The 21,689-nt window shown below is 31.5% G+C and overlaps 2 protein-coding genes across 6 annotated transcripts in view; one reads left to right on the plus strand and one right to left on the minus strand.

Moving 5' to 3' along the window:
• Window positions 1-20,812, plus strand: part of LOC129787338 (protein roadkill) — a 137,330-nt gene extending 116,518 nt beyond the window's left edge. For all 4 annotated transcript variants that reach the window (XM_055822874.1, XM_055822875.1, XM_055822873.1 and 1 more), the window contains 6 exons: window positions 10,696-10,817; window positions 12,045-12,324; window positions 12,437-12,614; window positions 12,735-12,913; window positions 13,049-13,191; window positions 16,070-20,812. In XM_055822874.1, the coding sequence (XP_055678849.1) occupies window positions 10,696-10,817; window positions 12,045-12,324; window positions 12,437-12,614; window positions 12,735-12,913; window positions 13,049-13,191; window positions 16,070-16,214 (1,047 nt within the window). In that variant the 3' untranslated portion in view covers window positions 16,215-20,812. The remainder of the gene's footprint in view (window positions 1-10,695; window positions 10,818-12,044; window positions 12,325-12,436; window positions 12,615-12,734; window positions 12,914-13,048; window positions 13,192-16,069) is intronic.
• LOC129787307 (DNA-binding protein RFX2) overlaps window positions 1-21,689 on the minus strand; it is an 865,065-nt gene that overhangs the window by 659,184 nt on the left and 184,192 nt on the right. The gene's annotated exons all lie outside the window — the stretch shown is intronic.

Raw genomic sequence — 21,689 nt, forward strand, 5'->3', positions numbered from 1 at the left:
ATCATCTCTTTTGCACACCCATTCTGTGGCAATTTCTTTCCCTGTCGCGGACAATGACCCGAAATGAGCATTGAACCACGACACAACACACCACAAAACCCCGTATACATTCGCCAGCATGAGAAATTAATGAAAGTTGTGTAGCATAAAGTACAATTCGGTGGTTCTTAAAGGAAGTGTTTAAATCAGTTTTTTTTTCTGCCGTTGTTCTTGAGGTAATAGGTACTCACAATTTGCATTCAGGTTGTATTTTATTTAATACCTACCTGTGTAAAATCCTATATGTCGATTGTAGCAGATAGCATTGCCTGAGTTTATTTTGGGGGAAGGGAGTGTAAAAATACTTTGATAAAAATTAAAAATTAATTCTTTTATTGAAAACTGGTCAGTTAGTTTCAAAGTCCTGTCAAATTTCGAGGTCCTGTCAATTTTCGAGATCCTGTCAAATTTTTGACATTAGTAACTGTCACCTGTCAATTTTGCCTTCGGGTATCTTCGGGAAATCTTTTTCAAAATTCAAATTGATATCTTTGTTCTTCCTTCTTTTTAAGAAATTATTTTGAAAAGTTGACTAAAATAATTTTCATAAAATTCTCTTGTCATAATAATGAGTCATTTATGTAATTTTAATTTATCCATTGAAATTGCTAATTCTTGACGAATCTCTCTTTCTTTCTTGGCGAAAGAAGTGAGGCATTTTAATGAAAGGGGGCATGCGGAAGACCCAACGAAACGCAAAGGCAAAGAGAAGGAGGTATATCTCATAATGTAGAGGACAATGTACTTCCATTTATACACTTTAAATACGATAAACTTCTCCACAAAACTGTGAGAGGCCATTGGCAGTGACTCCCGTTTCAAAAAAGGCAATGCTATATGTATGGAGAAGTCATCGTTCCCATATTATATTTTTTCTTTTTTTTTTTCATGGAAAAGAGAAGGGAATTCCTGAACGGCGCTATATTGCATCTGTCTCTTTTCTCCGGAGATGAAGATGAAGAAAAAAAAAATATCTCACTTCATATTTCACTCTCTATTTCATTTTTCCATCATGTCTATCTTGGCTTTTCATCCACCTCTCACATAAAGTTTGTGATATGTTAAAGTGATGATAATTATGCAATTGTAATGGTAATTTTATCTAAAATTAATGAAAATATTTCTAACACACTATTTTGTATGTCTGGTGGGTTTATTTAAATACTAAATCTTCACGACGCGGTAAAATTGGTTATTCTCTTTTGGTTACTGTCCGATGGTGACGTTTTTTTTTTCTTTGGAGAGATTTGTTCATTGTACGTTTTTTTTTGTGAAGAGGAGGAAGATGAGAATGAAATCAGATTTTTGAGATCATTGACCACACGGCATGTGAGATGGGCTTTCAAAAGAAATTCATTGGCTTCTCAATGGAATATTTTTTGACACGTGTCATTTTATAGACTTCTGTCAGTTTGACAGCTGTCAAAACCCACAACTGTCAAATATTACCAATGTCAAGGAGATATAGATTACTTGTCTTTGATGATACGAACAGTAATAAAATAATCTGTAGAATAGATTTTAAATCAAGATTAATATGTTCTAGTTCATAAAATGATAATAAAGTTATTTAATTTTAAAAAAATGCGTCAGAAAGGTCTAATAAGTCTAATCAACACGTCTAAGTGACAAAGTTGAATTTGGATGTTAGAAAAAAATTCTATTAACTTTCTAAGCATTTTTTAAACTAAAGAAGTAGTAACATAGATGAAAAAGCAATCCTAAAGGCTCAAGAAGACCAAAAGAAATTGCCGAACTGGGAGTGCTATAAAACAGTGTGATAAAAACAATCTTTTGAATTAAGAATCTCCGCGCGATAGAGAATTTTTCTTATGGTGTTAAACATGAGTCAAAGAAATCGCCTTCACACCCATCGTTAGCAAGAAAGAAGTCAAAAAAAAAGAAAGATTTTTGAGTCGCGTCTTCAGATACATATTTTATTTTGCAAAGAAGAAGAAAAAAAAATAAAAGCAAAACAGTAAGACGATAAAAAGAAGCAAGAGAGACAGACTCGATTACCATCTCAATATTGGGTGGAGGAGAGATGAAGACGATGACGATGATGATGGGTGCTAAAAGGCAAATGCTATCATTTAGGTGGTGCGGTGGTGTCTGTTTCTTCTTTTTTTTTTATTTAGCTGCTATGTTCTTTCAATGGCTCACGGTGTTTACCTTGAATTTGTCCCATGTTGAACTTTGTCCACCACTGATGTCGCCTCCTTGCAAACAAATCCACATTTTATTGTGGATTATTAGTGGTGCTGCAAATGCGTATATATACGTTGGCAGGGGGTAGGAGGATGTAAAATGTGCTTTATCGCAATGGGGACTCATTTAATTTTGCCCATTTTCCCACTCAAACATGACGTGATCTCACCTTTTTTTTTCTTTTTATCCGACGTTTGTTGTGTTACAATATGCACGAGGAGGCAGAGTGAGAAAGTATGAAGGAAAAGAAATGAATTTATATGACAATCTTCTTCGGAATTGTTTAGGATGTATATTTCTCTTTGCAATTACAATGTCCACTCATTGAGATTTACTCGCTTCTTCTTTTATGATGTTTCTTTTGTTGAAGCTGCATGAAGGGGTATGAGGGGGATTTAAATGTTCCTTTTTTCCACATAAGAAGAAACCTTCAAACATAGTGATGTGATTGAGGCTTAAGGAGCGTGTAGATGATGCGAAAGGAAGGAAAGAGAGAGAGGCTACACTGTGAGAGAGTCCCAAGGAAAACATTCAACATCGCGGTGTCCTCCGATGTTGGTTAAATGTAGAAGGTCTTCAACAACTAAATCAACCTTTGAGCAGCGAAGGAGAAAAACCACATGAGCATTAAGACAAAAAAAATATTCCAACTGAGAGGAGTCAACAAATGAATGACTTTTTTTTCCACAAGAGTTAAACTGAGGACATTGTTGATATTAGGGCTGCACTTTGAAGATAAATAAGAAGAAGAGTTTTGTCTCAAGAGCATGCTGGAAGATTCATTGTGGGAATTTTTAATTTAATTCTGATTCTCGTAATTTTTGTTGAACGTTTCGTAATTTTTATTTATATTTGATGTACTGATACGATAAGGATTTTTTGGTGTAATTGGTAAGGTGATTGTTTAAGTCTTGAGATTACTTGGGTTCAAATCCCAGTTCTGTTTGATTTTTTTCCACGCATTATTAATTTCAAATTCACATTTTATTTGTTAGCCAAGAAATCTTTTTCAAATAGTTTTAATAATCTTCATTTTTTCCACCAAAATCAATCTCATTCCCCGACATAAAGACATGAATTTCCGCAAGGAAGCAAATTGCATGGTAATTAAAGATAATTTTGCGTTTTAACTCAAACTTATTCCCTTGAGAGAAGTTACCTCAATAGACAATCTTCACTCCTCGATGGACTTCTCGGACTTCTCATTAATTTCTTATGGGCTCTACTGTATGATGTACTTTGTAAATTGTGAAGTAAATCTCCGAAGCCGACAGTGAACTTGAAGATTGTATAAAACCTCATAATATACAATGGTAAAAGAGATGGTTCACTGTACTTGTTCTTCCTCAACTTTGCATGTTGTGGCGGTGAGTCTTGTGAGGAAAAACCTGTGAGAATTGTATATGGTGCAGAGCCCACATGAGTTTTCCTCTTGTCCCTCATAGTTCAACCAGAGAGTCAAAGAAGAGAGAAGTTCTTGTACTTGGACTGTTTTTTTTTTTCAACCATCATTCACGTGCTCGTTCACATAAGACTTTCAATGGCAAAGTACTTGTGTGTGGAAGTGGTGAAGAGAAGGAAGGCGACCATGTGGAATATGTTGTATAATGTTGTTTTATGGTGAGACCAAAGAGAACAAGAGAGAGAGAGAGAGAGAGTCATGAAGTTAATTCTAATATGAAAATTGAACTCGAAAGAATCTCCCAAGTGGCATGAACTCGCATTAGAAGTTCATTCTCCACTTCATAATACAAAAGCATAGAGTGTCTGTATGGGATGGGGGACAAGAAGAAGGAGAGATGAGGAGAATCAAGGCCGGGCATTCAATTGTGTGTCTCCACACACTTTATATATATTTATGTATATCACATATATAGCATTAGTTGGATATTTTAGATAGATAGCGTATAAGTTTATATACATACTATTCCTCCTCTTGTAATGTTTGAATTTCAATGCGTGCTCTTTATTTTGTATCTCACATGTCTGTCTTGTTCATCTTATTATGTTTATCGAAAATAACTTTTCAATTTAACTTCCAGCACTTTGCTTTACATTGGAACTTCTCTTTTTTTCGTCTTCTTCTTTTTGTTGTTAATCTTCAGCCTCTTCTTAAGTTTTGTAATTGGAAAGAATTTTCTCAAAGTGAGTGAGAAAAAAAAGAAGATCAAATTGATTGAGAATCCACAATAAGTAGACTTCTTATACATGTGTTAAGTTATTTAAAGAAAATAATAAAGAAAAAAAAATGAAAAGAAATGGAAGACAAGCCGCGATGGATATTTAATTCGATGAGTTTCCATTTGAAGGGGAATGGCTTTGGTCTGAAATTTTTAAATAAAAATAAGGAGAAAAAAAAATCGAGTAAAACCCCGAAACATTCCAATGAGTTTCAGTTTTTGACTTTTCCCTTCTTTCTTTCCCAATACGGCCTGTCAGTTGGTCCAAAAGTATAAATTATTTTTAATGACTTGAGAAGTGAAAATCACCGCTTTTTGTTTCAAAATCCGATGGGAAACTCACTCTATAAACATACGGGGGAATAGAGTAATATACAATTTATATCTAAAGTATGTGATGTAATAGGTTTTTCCCAAATTTAACATGATGATTTGGTAACGAATATAATAGAAATGTCATTGCAGAAGGGAGTTTTAGTTTTCGGAATGGTTTTGACAGTTATATTTAAAAGATTAATGGACTATATAGAGATTTTACTCTCTTAACTAACTCTTTTAGTTTTATTGCTTAAGGGTTTTGAAAAAGTCAAATAAATCTATAAATAAATTAAGTTTAATTTCTTGTTTTGATGATTTAGGATAAATCCTTCCGAATTGCGTCAGCCAAGGGACGGTAGGTCAACCCAAACACATCCTTTCAATTTTAGGGGCCAGAGCTTTCGACGCTACTGTGCGTCTTCCTCAGTGGTCAATTGTGTCTTTGTTTGGGAATCGTCAAACGTCTGAAATGAGTGATCTTGCTGATTTTCATGTAGGGGGATTCTCTTTTTTCTTTGATTCTCCTTCACTGTAGAGAGAATCCCCCTACATGAAAATCAGCAAGATCACTCATTTCAGACGTTTGACGATTCCCAAACAAAGACACAATTGACCACTGAGGAAGACGCACAGTAGCGTCGAAAGCTCTGGCCCCTAAAATTGAAAGGATGTGTTTGGGTTGACCTACCGTCCCTTGGCTGACGCAATTCGGAAGGATTTATCCTAAATCATCAAAACATTAAAATTTCCGTCAGTATCAACCCGAGTAAGTTTAATTTCATTGAAATTCATATCAGGTTTAGTAAAATCCGATCAAGAAAAAAAAATCTTTAATAAATCAAAAAATGAATTTCCCTTTTAGATTTTAATCGGAAAAAACTTCCAAATAATGATTTTAGGTTTTAATCTCAATGATCCACCTCACCTTCTACATAAATAACAAATTCACCACGTTATTTCCGTATTTTGGCACTGTTCACGCAGTTGTTATGTACATTGTATACTTTTTGAGATTAGATCTGATTGTTGACCTCAGTTTTGTTGATAAGGAGTTACTCTCCAGCTTTATCTTTTTTTTTCGTTCTTTCTTGCGCTCTTTGAACTTGAATTATTAACATCCGTGTGTAAAATACTTTAGAAGTGATAAAAAGTCATTAAGATATTCGAAAAATAAAGGACATTATTCATAAATATTATGAGTCAGTGATTCTTCTTAAGAAATAAATGTTTCAAGAGTTTTAAATAAATGAAAATGAAAAGAATTTTAAAGAATTGAAAGTGGCAAAATAAATAAAAAATAACGCCTATCAATTAAATGAATAATTAGAAGATTTCCTCCTTAAGGTTAAAAGTTTTCAATCGAAAACTTTAGGCTTTTTTTTTTCTTTTACTAATTGCTTTATTTTTAATTGACTTCTCTTATCAGTTTTGCGTGTTAAACTCTTCACGTTAAATTCAATCACAGGTATTTTAATTTTAAAAAACAAAAACATATAACTACAAATAAGAAAATTATGTCGTCAACTAATCATGCGGTGATGGAGAAATTTTTCGCAATATCAATTGAGAGCAATTTCGAAAATGCAAAATGGGAGTTGCAATTCAATTGTGACTAATAAATTGTGAACAGAAGTAAGAGATTGTTGCACGATAAGACGTGGTATGCTGCAAAATGCGCCAATTTCACTTTACATTACTCTTAAAGCACCACACACAATCACTTTGCTGGTTAATTTTTTTTCCTTCATTTGTTTCCTCCAACTTTACTAAAAAACAACATTTATTCATAAATTAAAATGAAACGCACATAATCTAAAAAAAAAGGTGGAATGAAAATTAAAGTGAAAGAGTGAAACCTTTCCATTTTTGGGCTCTATCTCCAGCGTACTCTGCATGTGCGGTGATTTACACGGGGGTTTAGTGCGCGAGAAAGAGAATCTATAATATGTATACTTACTAAAACTGGGAAGAAAATGAGTTTAATGGAAAATAACGAGCACTTTGTACATTGTACGGTGAGAGATTAATTGATGGAATTAATCTTTTGTCTTGGAACTTACTTCTTCTCTTTTAGTTAGTCTATATGTGGTGTGTTGTAGATGATTTACAATTTGATAATTCCTCCTCTGAGATACTCTCACATGTGTGTGACACAGGTAAACTTAAATCATGCTCTGAAGGAATTAGGAATTTAGTATTTTCCACGTTATATAGAAGCTAACACGCCGCGGTAATAGATTATATGTTTTATGTTGAAAATAATGAGAGAAAATACCTCCACTATCATGTTGAATTGAGTACAGAAGGAATTGATTTCTATATTTGGCAATTGCTTGGGTACTATTGAGAGCACATTTTATTTTATTTTATTTTTTTTTATAAAAGATCTTAAGCAATTTGATAGTCTCCGTAGTGTTTTACTTTTTTTTTTGCTAAATAGACTGTGCCGACTGTGCACAAGACGATTGCTGAAAAAAGAAATCAACCAATAAATGAAGCACAAAAGTAACTTGAGAACATGCCGGATTGTTCAATCTGAATCATTTTCTGCGCATTTTGTGAAATTAAACTCTGCTTTTTTTTTGCCGAAAGGAAGTCTGCGATGGTGTGACTTTCTTAATCTCAAAGTTAGCTGAAGGAATTTATTAAGTGAAAATGGATGGAAATTTTTGTGTGTGCGTTTATAAATTTTATCGCAATTTCGTGAAAGAGCTCTTATAAAATGCGAGGAAAAAGGAAAAAGTTTTTTTGTTGCGATTAGAGATGTTGGAAAGTGAAAGTATTGTATGTATGTGAAGTTTATTTTCTTCTTTTAATTTTTTTTTCGATATAAAAGGCATATACAATTTTTTTCCATACTTTTTGATAAAATATAGAAAGACTTTTGCAACAAAACGTTAAAGGGGAAAATTATGTGTGTGTGTGTGGAGGAGAAAGAAGGAAATGCTTTTAAGACAATTTTTGTCTGCAATTGCACAAACTTTCTTTTCCCATATTGTGCAACATTTTTCCTCAATAGTGTGTGCAAAAGAGAGAAAATTCAAATGGAAAATTTATAAAGCTTATAAGCTAATTTTATAATCAAAGTTGATTGGAAAAGTTACAAAGAAATTCTCAAACTAAACTGTGAGAGAAAGCAAAAGAAGACATTTTCTTACTATTCAATAAAAGTTTTTTGCTTACTTTAATATTGAGAGAATATTGGCGAAAGTACTACATACTATATAATGTATGTAGCAATCGTAAGACTTTTCAAGTACTTTTTGCAATGTGAATTGAGAAGAATTTTTCCTCGACATCATCGCATACACTCATAAGGAAATATCAGAGAGTTCTTCTTTGTAAAAATAAAAATGCAAAAAAACCCACAAAGTTTCTCACTACCATTTGCCATATTCTACTACCAAGAATTTCTCAATTTATATATGGGAGCTTTCGTTGAATCACTTGACGTAGCGAGAGAGAAAAGACAAATAAAACTATGAAGAAAAAAAAACAGAGTGAAGAGGTGAATCATAAAAGTTACAAAGAATGAATTTTAATAAACTCTATGCGAACGAAAAACCATTTTCAGCAAAGACAAGTGGTTAAGAAGATATAGAAGAGACTCTTTTGGTCTTTTTTTTCTGAGATTTTGTAATTTAAAATTACTTTCTGGATGGAAAGAAATGTCATAAGTTAAGTACTCCCGCAATACTTGACATTTATCAAAGAGTTCATTTGCCAAGAGGTGGCGCTGTCTTTTTTATGGTACCAAGAGGCAATTATTTAATGGATCTAGCACAAGATTAGTGATTTTTGTTTGAATTGAATTTCATTATTTTTTAAAGAAATCCTAATAAGTGAATTTTTTTTAAAGATTTTCATGATAAAAATATTTTAACGCCATCTAGTGAAAATTTGAAGATGTTTTATCTGTACTCAACATTCCAAATGCTTCATTATACATTTATCTTCTATCTAGGAGCTATCAGGAGCTTTAAATAATTTATTATTCTGTCTCTTTTCGTATCTTTTTCACTTTATTCTTAATTTTCTGTTCTTAATCAATCAATTTTCATATATTTCCTGCAATCTTTCAGTTTAAATTCTTCTTCAGAATTGTTACACAAAGTATCTCAAGTTTTGTTAATTACCAAAAAACAAACAAGAACCCTTCATATGTGAGATGAGTACTAAAGTAAAGGGACAAAACTTTCATAATAAAAAAAATAAAATTTTAATGCATTGTCACATCTATAATATAATATAATAAGCCCCTAAAATTGAAAGGATGTGTTTGGGTTGACCTACCGTCCCTTGGCTGACGCAATTCGGAAGGATTTATCCTAAATCATCAAAACATTAAAATTTCCGTCAGTATCAACCCGAGCATTGTCACATCAATGAAGTGTACACACCCATGTGGCTTCTCACAGCGTCATAATGAAGAGTTTTCTAACATATCGCGCGGTTGAAGTCAATGATCTTCCTCCCCTTGTTGTTGTATGTTTCGATTTTTCCTTCTCATTCCCCCTTTTTCTCTATATTTTCTGATGGTATTGTATATAATTCTTGATGGTTTCTGTAGGGAGGGCCAAAAAAGGGGGGCAGACAGTGACACGATAGAATGCACTTCGTTCGTTCTCTATCTCTTTCAATGAATTTTCACCACACACAGCAAAATCCCAGATATATAAAACATTTTCACATCTCCGTGGAAAATTGCTGATCCGAGAGATGAGAGGAAATTTTATTCGTATAATGTTGTGTATCATTAAGAGAAGAGTGTTTTGTGAGGATGAGATATTTTTAACGGAAAGAAAATTTCATTGATGGTATATATAATCCATGGTGTGTTATGTATGTTAGAAAGCAAGCCTTTGGGGGAAATATAAATTATTATTAAAAGTAAAGAAAAAAATGTTAAAAAAGACGAGCAATGCACCTTGGAGGGTTGCTTTGTGGGTTTCCTCCGCTCCCCTATTCCATACTCATTAATTCTTCACAAGAGTATTTTACCTTTGAAATTGTTGCACGTTGTGTGGAGAGATGAAGAAAAAAAATGAGCACCAACACAGTTGGTTAACACAACAGTTGGAAAATATATTAAGTGGCTTTTTCTTTTGAAATGTCTTTAACCGAAAAAATGAAATAAAATAAAATTAAATGTAATTTATAGTCTTTTACCTTAATTATCAATTTTTGCAAAAGCAACAGTGAGGTGTTTCTTACACACCACCAACCTGATGGAGACAAAAGGTTGGCAATTTTTTTTTCTGCCAAGTCTTCATTTCATCTTCCTATGTGGTCACACACAGGGAAGTCATTGCCCCGCATATGTTGGGTTTTGGCGTTTTTTTTCTGGACGCCTTTTTGAGACCTACCACCACCAATTTCTTGTGAATTATTCAACAAGAGTCTGACAATTTTCATCTTCAAAAAGCATATTTTTTTCCTCCTCCCCGCACTACTCAGCATACACACCATGTATGCTCTTGCGGGACAAATAAAATAAATTAATGCGTGGCTTGGTAAAAAGATGCTAAAGAGTAGCCCATCGGACACAAAATATAATTGATGATATTTGGATGTTTTGTGTGTGGTCGATGATCGGCATTTCCTTTTAATTCCATTTGAGAACTTCTTTTTTTTCTTGACTTACCTTCTCCACCTTAAAGATTTTTGGGTAATTTAAAATCATTTAGAGTCCCCATTGGGGTAACAGTTTTAATCAAACATAAATGCAACATACAAGATAATGAGATGAGAGAATATTGTGGTGCGAAGTAAATTGTGAAGAGTTCAAAAGTTATGGCTTTAAATTAAAAATTCAATATGAATGCATTTCTTACACTCAAAAAATGCATAATTTTGTATTGATAATCACCTACACGAAAGAAGAAAAAAAAATTGATAAATAAATGAGCAACAACTGTAACACACTGTGGCGTTTCTCTCCTCATTTCAGGTGAAAGTCGTTAAATTTAGCTACATGTGGACGATAAACAATTTTAGCTTTTGCCGGGAAGAGATGGGCGAAGTACTAAAATCATCCACCTTCTCAGCTGGTGCTAACGACAAACTCAAGTGGTAAATTATTATTTAAATTTTATTAATTTTATTTGACATAAATTAATTTGAAAATAGCAATTTGGAAGTGAAAAAGCACTTAAGTGGTTGATTTGTTTTCATAGCAGTGAAGTTTAGATTTATTTTAAAGTGTTTGCAGCACATTTTCATGGGTTATTTGCATTTTTGGAAGAAAAAAAATAAAAAAAATGAAGCTGGAATGCACAAAAGTGACATTTTTATCATTTTTGAAGTGTTATTTTGGATAATTTTAGCTTAAAGAATGTTTTCTGTTTAAAATAAAGTTGATAACTGCCTAAAAATAGCTGAAAACAGTGTTGACATTGTTTTATTGAATTGTTTACATTTTTGTGTCAACAATTTAAGAAATATAATAGGGTGGACCTCTTTTAGGGCCTTTTTCAATTTCAATCCACTATTACTTAAAACTGATAAGAACTTAAATACCTATAGAAAGTTATTCTAGTTAAAAGGGCATTAAATGGGCTTTAAAATGGTACCAAATTTAAGAATATTGAGCCTTTGGAGATCGTCAATTTCAGAGGGCAATATTTTTAGAACAGATTCATAGATTTTCAATTTTAAACTATTTTTAGGAAAAAGTTGACCTCAGCCTTAAACTATAAAAATTTCATGAAAATCTATCATAATGCTTTCGAGATAATCACTTAAAAAATGTTTTTTATTCTAGTGCCTCTAGCGGTCATTTTTTGAACTTTCGATGTTCTAATAAGGATTATTTTTGAAGCTTTTTAGAAGCTTTCATTTGAGTAGGTTTTCAATGACAAATTCAAGCAGGAATATTGGCTAAAATCGTTAAAAATGAAACAATTTTTTAAAGAGAATTTAATTAAATTAATTTATTTGTAATTTTTCATTGTATATTTGACGTAAAAAAATGACGTAAATTCTATGATCATAGAATTTTTTTTTGTAGATTTTAGAATTACTTAAAAGGTCTTAATTAATTAATTAATTTAATTAATTTAATTAGGTGCTAAGAATTAACAAACAGCACCTTTTAAAGAAATTATTTTGTAATTGTTTACCAGATATAATGTCATCTTTCAACCCATCTCTAGTACTCAAAGAAAATTTCAATCAACTATTTATCAATGATCTGGCGCTATCAAAACGACTTTAAAATTAATTGAATCTTAAAATTTATTTATACAAATTTTAATTTGATGTTTTTTTTTAATTATTTAATTTTCTTCACCATTCCAGGTGTTTACGTGTCAATCCAAAAGGGCTGGATGAAGAAAGCAAAGACTACCTGTCCCTTTACCTTCTCTTAGTATCATGTAACAAATCAGAAGTTAGAGCCAAATTTAAATTTTCTATTTTAAATGCAAAACGCGAGGAGACCAAAGCGATGGAGTCACAAAGAGCGTATAGATTTGTTCAGGGGAAAGATTGGGGCTTCAAGAAGTTCATAAGGCGAGACTTTCTGCTCGACGAAGCGAATGGGCTGTTGCCAGAAGATAAATTAACAATATTCTGCGAGGTATGAATTATTTTCATTTCATTTTTTTTTTGCACTGCAAATTCTTTTTTGCAGTGTTTGAGAGAAAAAAATATTTTTAATGGGTTCTCATCCTACAATTCAATCTTTATAGGTTAGCGTCGTAGCTGATAGTGTTAATATATCAGGCCAGAGTAATATCACACAGTTCAAAGTGCCCGAATGCAAATTGTCTGAAGATCTGGGGAATCTTTTTGATAGTGAGCGCTTTAGTGATGTCACACTGGCTGTTGGAGGACGAGAATTTCAGACACACAAAGCAATTCTTGCTGGTCAGTTTCTTTTACTTTTCTTTTTGTTTTTAGAAGTTTCTTTGGTGTTGGAAATTATTTGATTTTCTTTTAATCTCTTTTGTTTTTTGTTCAATTTATTTAATTGTTGGATAAATGCAGCGAGAAGTCCTGTCTTTGCTGCAATGTTCGAGCATGAGATGGAAGAGAGGAAGCAAAATCGTGTCGCCATTACAGATGTGGACCATGAAGTGCTCAAAGAGATGCTTCGATTCATTTACACAGGGAAAGCACCGAATTTAGAAAAGATGGCTGATGATCTCCTAGCAGCCGCAGATAAGGTAAAGCAGGGAAGGGAAAGAAAGGGGGGAAAATATCAATTTTAATTGGCATGTCTAGACGCGTAGCAGCAGCGGCGAAAAAAAAGCCCGATGATGACACTCAATGCCTTTTTCTTTTCTCTTTTGTTGAAACAGTATGCCCTAGAAAAGCTGAAAGTGATGTGCGAAGAAGCGCTGTGTGTTAATCTGTCTGTGGAAACGGCCGCTGATACCCTCATTTTGGCTGATCTGCACAGTGCTGATCAACTTAAAGCCCAAACGATAGATTTCATCAATACGTGAGTAGTTTTTTTTTTTGCTTCATCTTCCATTTTTTTGTGATAAAAAATTTGGCGGGAAAATAAAGGATTGAAATTCGAATGAAGGGAGGGGTGGAGAAGGAAAGTTAAAATTCCAAAAATTAGTCTTATTCTAAAGATTTTTGTAAGAGAGCTAGCTTCCCAAGCAGCAGCACAATACCAAAAATTCTGTTACCACAATGACTAAAATATAACTTGCATTGTAATTAATAGAAAAGTGATTTTGACAAAAGTTTGGCAGCAAGTTTGAACAAAATTTTGTAAACAAAAGTTGAATGAAAATATTGAAAGATATGAATAAATATATTTTTGAATGAAAAGAGAAAATAAAAATTTTATTTCTTCAAAATTGATTTTGAAAGCTTTAGAAGTCGGCCGGTTTGTTGGAGGGATGGGTTATTGAAAATGGAGGAAATAACAATTTGCAAGATCAAAACGTACGTATAATGTGTTGTGTTTTTGCAGGATAGACGATACCCGAATTTATTTTTTTATAAAATCATTTTAATTTACTAAAAGTTCGATAATTCATCTAAATTCTTGAATGAGTTTTTCCTTAATCTTTTTTTTTTCTATTTCGACTAAGATTTCAGTAGATAAATTTTAACCTTGAACGAATGAGTGGAATGTAAAAACGGATAAATTCGATTTAAGAAGCTAAATTAACTAATTTGTTAAAATATTTTCATTCTTTTCATATTTCTATTGAAATTACTAAGAAAAACAGGGAATCAAATTGAAAATTCTTAAACAGTTTAAGGCTTAACCAAGATTTGAACATTGTATCGTATTTTGTATATCTCAGAATTTTAACTTCGTTGTCTTTAAGAACCTACATAAAAATGACATTAAATGATTTTATTTTTACAAAAAAAGAATAAATTCGGTTATAAGGAAGAGTTTTAGTATCTTTTGGGAGATATTTCTAGAAAATTGGCTAAGAATTAATTCTTCTAGACAAGGTTTATAGTTAATTTGTCTCACTGACTAGTGACTACGGTCTTGCAAAACCTTAAAATAATAACGAAAAGAAGAACAAGAGTTACGCTACTTTTAGTTTTTTACGTTATTGACGTCTCTAATGTAATTTACCTAAAATACTTTGGATGAAAAATTGATCTTTAGGGGTAGATTCTGATAAAAATCTTTTCGTTTTTTCTTACAATTCGTCAGTTATAAGATTTTTGGTATTCTGGGAAAAATCTTATAAGATTTTTACATTTTATTTTACCTTTAATCGTATTTTTTAAGGAATTCTTTTCATAGATCTTTCTGACTATTTTCCTGAAGAATAAATTCTTTGTTTTTCTTTTCTAGAGCGACAATAGAACAATTTAAAAACACTCATTCGTCAAAATCATACAGCAATTTTTAAGTAGTTAGAAAAGAAAAGAAAAATTTTATCAGAATCTACTCTTTAAAAAGGGGGTCTCTTTTGAGAGCTGATGAAATTAAATATTTTAATTTTTATTGGGGTTTTTCTTAAACTCGGCTTTCAAGTGTTGGTGACATTTAAAGACTTATCATTAAAGAATAAGAAAATCACTTTCCGCCATCTTAGATGCGACGCCATCTTGAGATTTTCCTCAAAACACAAAGGTAGGTTTTTCTCAGGATCTACTGGATGGATTTTGATGGGGTAAAAAGCAAATGAAAGAGGACATACCCGTGCAGATTTTGATGTAGCGGAATTTTGAATTTTCGTTCTGGGGCTGAGAAAAGTGAAAAAAACGTCAAAAATATCTGAAAAAAGTCACATTTTTCCACTTTTCTCAGCCCCAGAAAGGAAATTCAAAATTCCGCTACATCAAAATCTGCATTGGTATGTCCTCTTTCATTTGCTTTTTACCCCATCAAAATCCATCTAGTAGATCCTGAGAAAAACCTACCTTTGTGTTTTAGGGCAGTTCTGCGGAAAAGTCGGAAAACCACAAGATGGCGTCGCACCTAAGATGGCGAAAAGTAATTTTCTTACACTTCAATAATTAGGCTTCAAATGTAACTAACATCGATAAACCAGGTTAAAAAAAAGTCCAAGAAAATGACAACATTAAAAATGTGTAAATTCTAACAGATTTCCCAAGAGACCCCCCTTAATGTCAATTTTTTTTTTTCAAATAATAAATTCGATTTTCGATAATATTTGCGTGACTCTTTTGTGAATTTTTCACGACTTTCTGTAGTTATACGCTGCTGCTTGGGAATGCATAACTTACCTATATCTACGTAATTTCAACCACTGTCTTTATAATAAATTTTTATTTAATCAGAATTTTATCAATCCACAAATTTTTGAATCTTTTTTTTATTCAACAACGTATTTCTGTCTAAATAATTCTCAATACAAAAACACTGAGGGAACGGAAATAATTTGCAAAGCATCGTAATTCGTTGGGAAATTGTTTGGAGTACCCAGCTCGGTGAACTTTTGCATTCATTGTGTCCATCGTGCAATGATAAATTAGGCTTTTCCGAATTTAATTGCATTGCATGAATTCCCAGTGTGTGGCAAAATGGACAAAATACTTCCAAATGGGCTGAATTTGGACGAGGGGCAGCACAATGATGTGGAGAAATGCAAAATATGCGGAAGATTGCAATAAATCCTCCGCAAATGGAGAGAGAATTCCGGGTATTTATGTGGAGAATAAATTTTGAGACAGAGGGTGGTTGACGTGTGAAGGGGCTGCGGGTGGTCAAGTGAATTTCTCGCGTTTTCATCCTTTTTTTTTGGGAGGGGTTGGACGGGAGTTGTTTTGCACGACAAGAGAAAGCGTTGAAAAGAAAATTAATGCGGTGTTTGTTTTCTCTCCTTTTTTTTTGTATGAATTTGATGTGCTTCCGGTATGGGCAATAGACATGCAACTGATGTGATGGAGACGCAGGGGTGGAAAAATATGATAACAACCCATCCGCACCTCATTGCCGAGGCATTTCGCGCCCTAGCGACGCAACAGGTCCCACCAATTGGTCCCCCGCGGAAGCGTGTGAAGATGAGCTGAAATAAATTGTTGATCAGCGGGGCGGCCCTTGCGACGTTATCAACATTTAGCAATGGTGCCGATATTTTTGACACACAGTGTGACAATTGCAATACAATCAGCAACAACAATGGGATTGATAACACCAAGGCAGCACTCTTTCTCCCATCGACATCTTCAACACTGACAACGGCATGTGCCACAAATTCCGCAATTGTTGTCCAAGGATCACAACAACTCAACACTTTCCACCATCGACACCATCATCACCATCTACGGCAGACGTCTTCTGTGATGCACCACTCTTCCGCAGCCACACAATCAGCCAGCATCGCCCTAAGTGGTGGAGCTGATGATAAAATTGGCAAGATCTCCATTGTGAGTGACAATTTGATCCTCTCGCACCTGCAGCAGCAGCAACGATCTGTCTAAAAAAATTTGGTGAGGATCAACAATTTTTTTTTTAAACTAAAAATAATATTTGTCAGAAAATTAATTAATATTCGTAGATGGTGAACAATTTGCACTTCCTTATCTTCCTTTTGAAAAACAAAACAAAAACACTTCCGAAATTGAGTTTAATTAGTTCACGTGAGAGAGGGTGGTTTAATAATATTATTTGATAACAAAAATATGCACAAAAAATTGAACAAAGTTATTTATTTTTCGTTGTGTGAATTTTCAGGGGTTGTGGGAAAAAATGATGAGGGTGGAAAATTTAGTAGATTTACTTTGAGATTCTTTAAAAAAAAACATTTGTTGATTCAAAGTTTTTTTTTTCTATTTAATTGCCATCAAGATTGAGAGATAATTGTCATTTTGACAGAAGGATATTTGACAAATCCATAAATACTGTCAAAAGTAGAATTCTGTCATTATTCTTTCTCCAAAAGCTGTCAAAATATTTTATTTGACAGTTAATTTCAGCTGTTACATTGTCACTTTGACAAAAATTTTGACACGTTAGGAAGTGCTGTCAAAATTAAACATCTGTCATTTTTTCTTCACTGTAAGCTGTCAAAGTAATTTACTTGTCATTCCATCATTTCCGTATGCTTTTAGTTATTTGGCAAATTCTTGAGATTTCACAATTTAAATAAAATTCTGTTCTCTGAAATGTCACTGTGACAGATGTTTGACAGTTCCTAGTTGAATTTGAAGTTTTAAAAGAATTGAATTTAATTACCTTTCACATGATTTTGAATTAAATCTCTCTCAACATAAATTAATCACAATATCATAAATTCTCTTAATTTGATAGCAAAATTTTTGACAGCTCCAATATTCAAACGTAACCGCCATGCATTTTTTCTCACGCCCTCTGTAATTAATTTAATTCCATGAATTTCCTGGATTAAATGTGAAATTAATTAATGAAATTAGAAATTATCTTAAAGAAGAAGAAAAAAAGAAGTATTTAGTAATTATTTTTGTTGTGATTAAAAGAAATTAAATTAAAAAAAAATGAGTGTTCCAAATGTCTAAGGTTCCATTATATGAAGAATAAAAAAAAGAAAATATAAGCATAAAAATAATTCCCAATTTTTGGAGAAAGAAGGATTTTTGAAATAAATTTGAAAAGAAGGGTAGAGAAAACTTTGGAAGGATTCCTCCCGTACCCCCCTCCTTGCTTTTTTGTATAGTAGAAAAGTTAAAGGATAAAAAAATAAATAAAATTTAGGTATTAGAAATCAAAGGTAAAAAAAAATCCCATGTGAAATTTGTAAAAGTTTTCAATGAAAAGTAGAATAATAAAATGAAAAAGAAAAAAAATCAATAGGCATAGAAAGTGTTGAGAAGTTTTTTGCTACATTTAAGGAGTTTTTTGTATACCAAATAAGTGTAAAAGGAAGTTAAACTTGTGACCCCCCCCTGACCCCCGTAGATACAGTTCTGAATTAAAAGAAAAAACAATAGAAGTGTAAAAAAAATCAGAAATATCAATTAAAAAACTAAATAATTGCGGAAAATATAATAAAAACCATTTAATTTGTAAGTCAATAGAATATTTTGCTAAAAAAAAAAAGAATTATGAAATGGAAAAAAAATCTAGACATAATTTTTCAATTTGTGTGAAAAAGAATTTTTGTTTCTGAACAAAGAACAATGAAGAAATAAAATAAAATAAAAACAATTTGAAGTTGCTAAAATGTGATTTTTTGCTGGAGAAAAAAAAGTGAGAAAAAAGAAGGAAATTTGTGTGAAAGTGAAAAGTTTTCTTTAATTTTTTTTAGAATCTTAGAAAATGAGAAAACTCACGGATTTTTTTGTGCTAAAACGCTTCAGAGAGTGTGAAAAAATGGGAGAATGACTTTGCTAAATATCAATTTCTGTTTTTTTTGTGAATCCCACCAATAGGTAATGATTAAAATAGTTTTTTTTTTGTAATTTTCACTGCAAAACATTATTTTTTCTTTTCAAATTAGTTATTTTCTTTGCGCTATATTATTTCCTATTGCTATTTTATTTTTATCACACTTTCTCTTTTTTTGTATAGTAATTAAAACGATTTTATAGTTAAAACAAATAAATGAAGTAAAAAAAAGTAATGAAACAATATATGCTTAAATAAAAAAATGTGAGAATACAAATTGAAATAAAAAGAAAAAAACAAACCCTTATGATTTTCTCTTCTTTGTATGAATTTAATAAAATATTTAGAGAATTTCTTCAGCGTCCAACGTGATGCGAGAGAAAGAAAAAACTTTCTGAAAAACAAATCTAAATGTTTATTAAATTTTGCATAAGAAAGATTATTGAATTAAATGATCTCTACAGGCGTTAAAAATAACAAGTAAAAATAAATGAATAAAGTTAATGATAAAGTAATTGTAATGAAATGTAAAAAAAAAGGAATTAAAATAATAATCTTTGCAGAAATGCTGAAGAATCTTGAAAAAAAAAAAGAATTAATAAAAAATGTTTGGTTGCTTGGAACCAACATTTTGTGAGCGACGGAGAGGAAACTTTTGACACTCTTCTGGTTAAAAGAACAATAAGAAGAAAAATTGAAGAAAAAAAATCTTTTTTGACAATATTAACACAGAATGGGAAGAGAAAAAAATCTTTAAAAACTTTTCAAAAAATAAAGAAATTAATACAGAATTTTAAATTTGTTTTTGGCCTATCAAACTCAATTGATTTTGAAGAAAAAAAACTAAAAAATTTAACAGCAAATCAGACATTTGAAAAACAAACCAATACCGACATAAAAAACATTTAAAAAATAAAATAAAATTTAACCAACTTAGAATCCTTTTAATAGAATTGAAAAAATAAAAATAAAATGAAAATAAAGTAAGTAATTATGCCATACATGTTCTGTGATATGTGAAAACAACCAATAATCTATTTCGCGCTCGCATTCACATTAATTTTGTTCATTTTTCCAGGCAAAATTTAAAAAAAAAACATTTTTGAATTTTTCTTTCAGAATTTTGAAAGAGGGAAAGAAATTTTCTTAAATTGAAAAAATTCGTTAAATTTAATTCGTTTTTTCAACTTAATTTTTTTTTGATAAATGAATTAATTAAATTAATATTCTCCTGAAGAAAAAATCGGTGAATCTGCTAAATAAAGGAGGTATTATTTGAGGGAAGACACAAAAATATAATCTTGTAGAAAATTTAGAACGAAGTTTAGAAATCATTAAACAGATTTAACATTTTCATTTGAAATCAGTTGAGAAAATTCGTCAGTTTTACATCAAAATACAAAGAATGACGTCACTTTAGTGTTTTTGTTTCATTTAATACATGAAACATTCTCCTCAGTGTTTCATCAGTGTATTTTTCAAAATAACCTCCAAAAACAAAATTTTAATCAAACTTCAAAGATCATTTCAAATTTAACGGATTTAAAACCTCTCAATAAGGAAAACTGAAAGAAAATTCAAAAGAAAAATCAACAAAATTGGCAAATCACTTCAATTATGACCAAATGAAGTTTAAATTTAAAGAAAAAAAAAACTTGTAGAAATTGAAACAAAAACTGAAGAAATTCTATAAATTCTTAAGCAAAAAAGAAAGATAATTGGTATTAAAAAAAAATGTGGATAAAAATCAACTAAATTTTTGTGAACATGTAAAAAACAAATTGTTTGACTCTCTTCATGCAGAAAACAACTTTTCCCATCATAGGAAAATGCATAAAAAAACAAACTAAAAAAAAGAGAGTCGAGTAACTAATTTAAACATTAGAAAACCTTTTAATAAAAAACAAGAATAATTAACTATTAATGATAGTGAGAAAAAAACAAGTGAATGATAAAAACACATAACTATTAAATAAACAAAAAAAAAGATAGAATGAAAAGTGAAGAGAAACAACTACTACATTATAAAAAAAAAACAAACTACTAAGAAGTTCTCTAGGCATAATGATCAATGAAAACAACAATTTAGTGTTTAAAGTTAATAAAAAATGATGATGAAGAAACCCTTAGATTTATGTATAGAAGAGTGTAAAAATAAAATTTTCCTTTGGAAAATATTAAAGAAGAAGAAAATGAGAGAAAATCACAAAAAAGATAAGTTTAACAATTTTGATTTAAGTGTAAGTCATCGCCATGTAAATAAATTCGTCATTATAATGAAAAAAAAAGCAGTAAAGTGAAGAAATTCGTTTTTTTCTTTGATTCTTTTTGAGTCCCAAGAGGTCCTCTTCTAGAATTTCCTGAATGTTTTTTTTTTTGCAGAGAGAAGATATCGCAGCTGTATTGGCAATCACACTGATAGCACGCAGTGAGTTTTGAAATTGATTTCGTGATAATATTTGCGAAATAAGTCTCCGCCAATTGAAACGTTGAACAGACTTTCGCGCATATTTATGACACCATCGCGACCAAATAGACGTGCGCGATCTTATTTCCTGGGAATTCATCATACAATTTTCAAGTTCCCGCGTACACAGAAAATAAAAGTTCGTAGCATTGTTCGTCAAATTTCGTGAAAGGTTCGTAACTCCAATGCTTTTACATGGGAAAATTTACCTCCATGTTCGTAAAATGGGGTCTCACTCCCAGGGAGGTTAACCCCATTATACGAACCTGGAGGTGAATTTTCCTATGTAAAAGCATTGGAGTTACGAACCTTTCAAGAAATTTGACGAACAATGCTACGAACTTTTATTTTCTGTGTACTTATCTCTATTTCACGTGACAAGGCGAAATTTGATCTTTTTTTTTAACCCTTTGTTGGCCATTGGGTCATATGTTGATTTATACGTGAAATATTTCATTTCAAAGGCTGAAAGGTAGTTTTTAAATAAATTTGATTGTTTTTCTAAATTAGAATTTAAGTAAAAGAGGCCAAAGAAGACGTCCTGACTAAAAATGTTCTCTGAGAACATCCAAAAAATCGTGATAAAAAGATCAATTGTTTCAATAGTTGAATGTTTTATGCGGACAGAATAAATAAATTCATTTTTTGGAGTTCATTTGCCCCCGTAATTCACGTTTGTTGACGGAATCAAATCATTTTATACGAAAATGAAATT

Source organism: Lutzomyia longipalpis, chromosome 1 (genome assembly GCF_024334085.1).
Source record: "Lutzomyia longipalpis isolate SR_M1_2022 chromosome 1, ASM2433408v1".
Classification (NCBI taxonomy): Eukaryota; Metazoa; Arthropoda; class Insecta; order Diptera; family Psychodidae; genus Lutzomyia; species Lutzomyia longipalpis.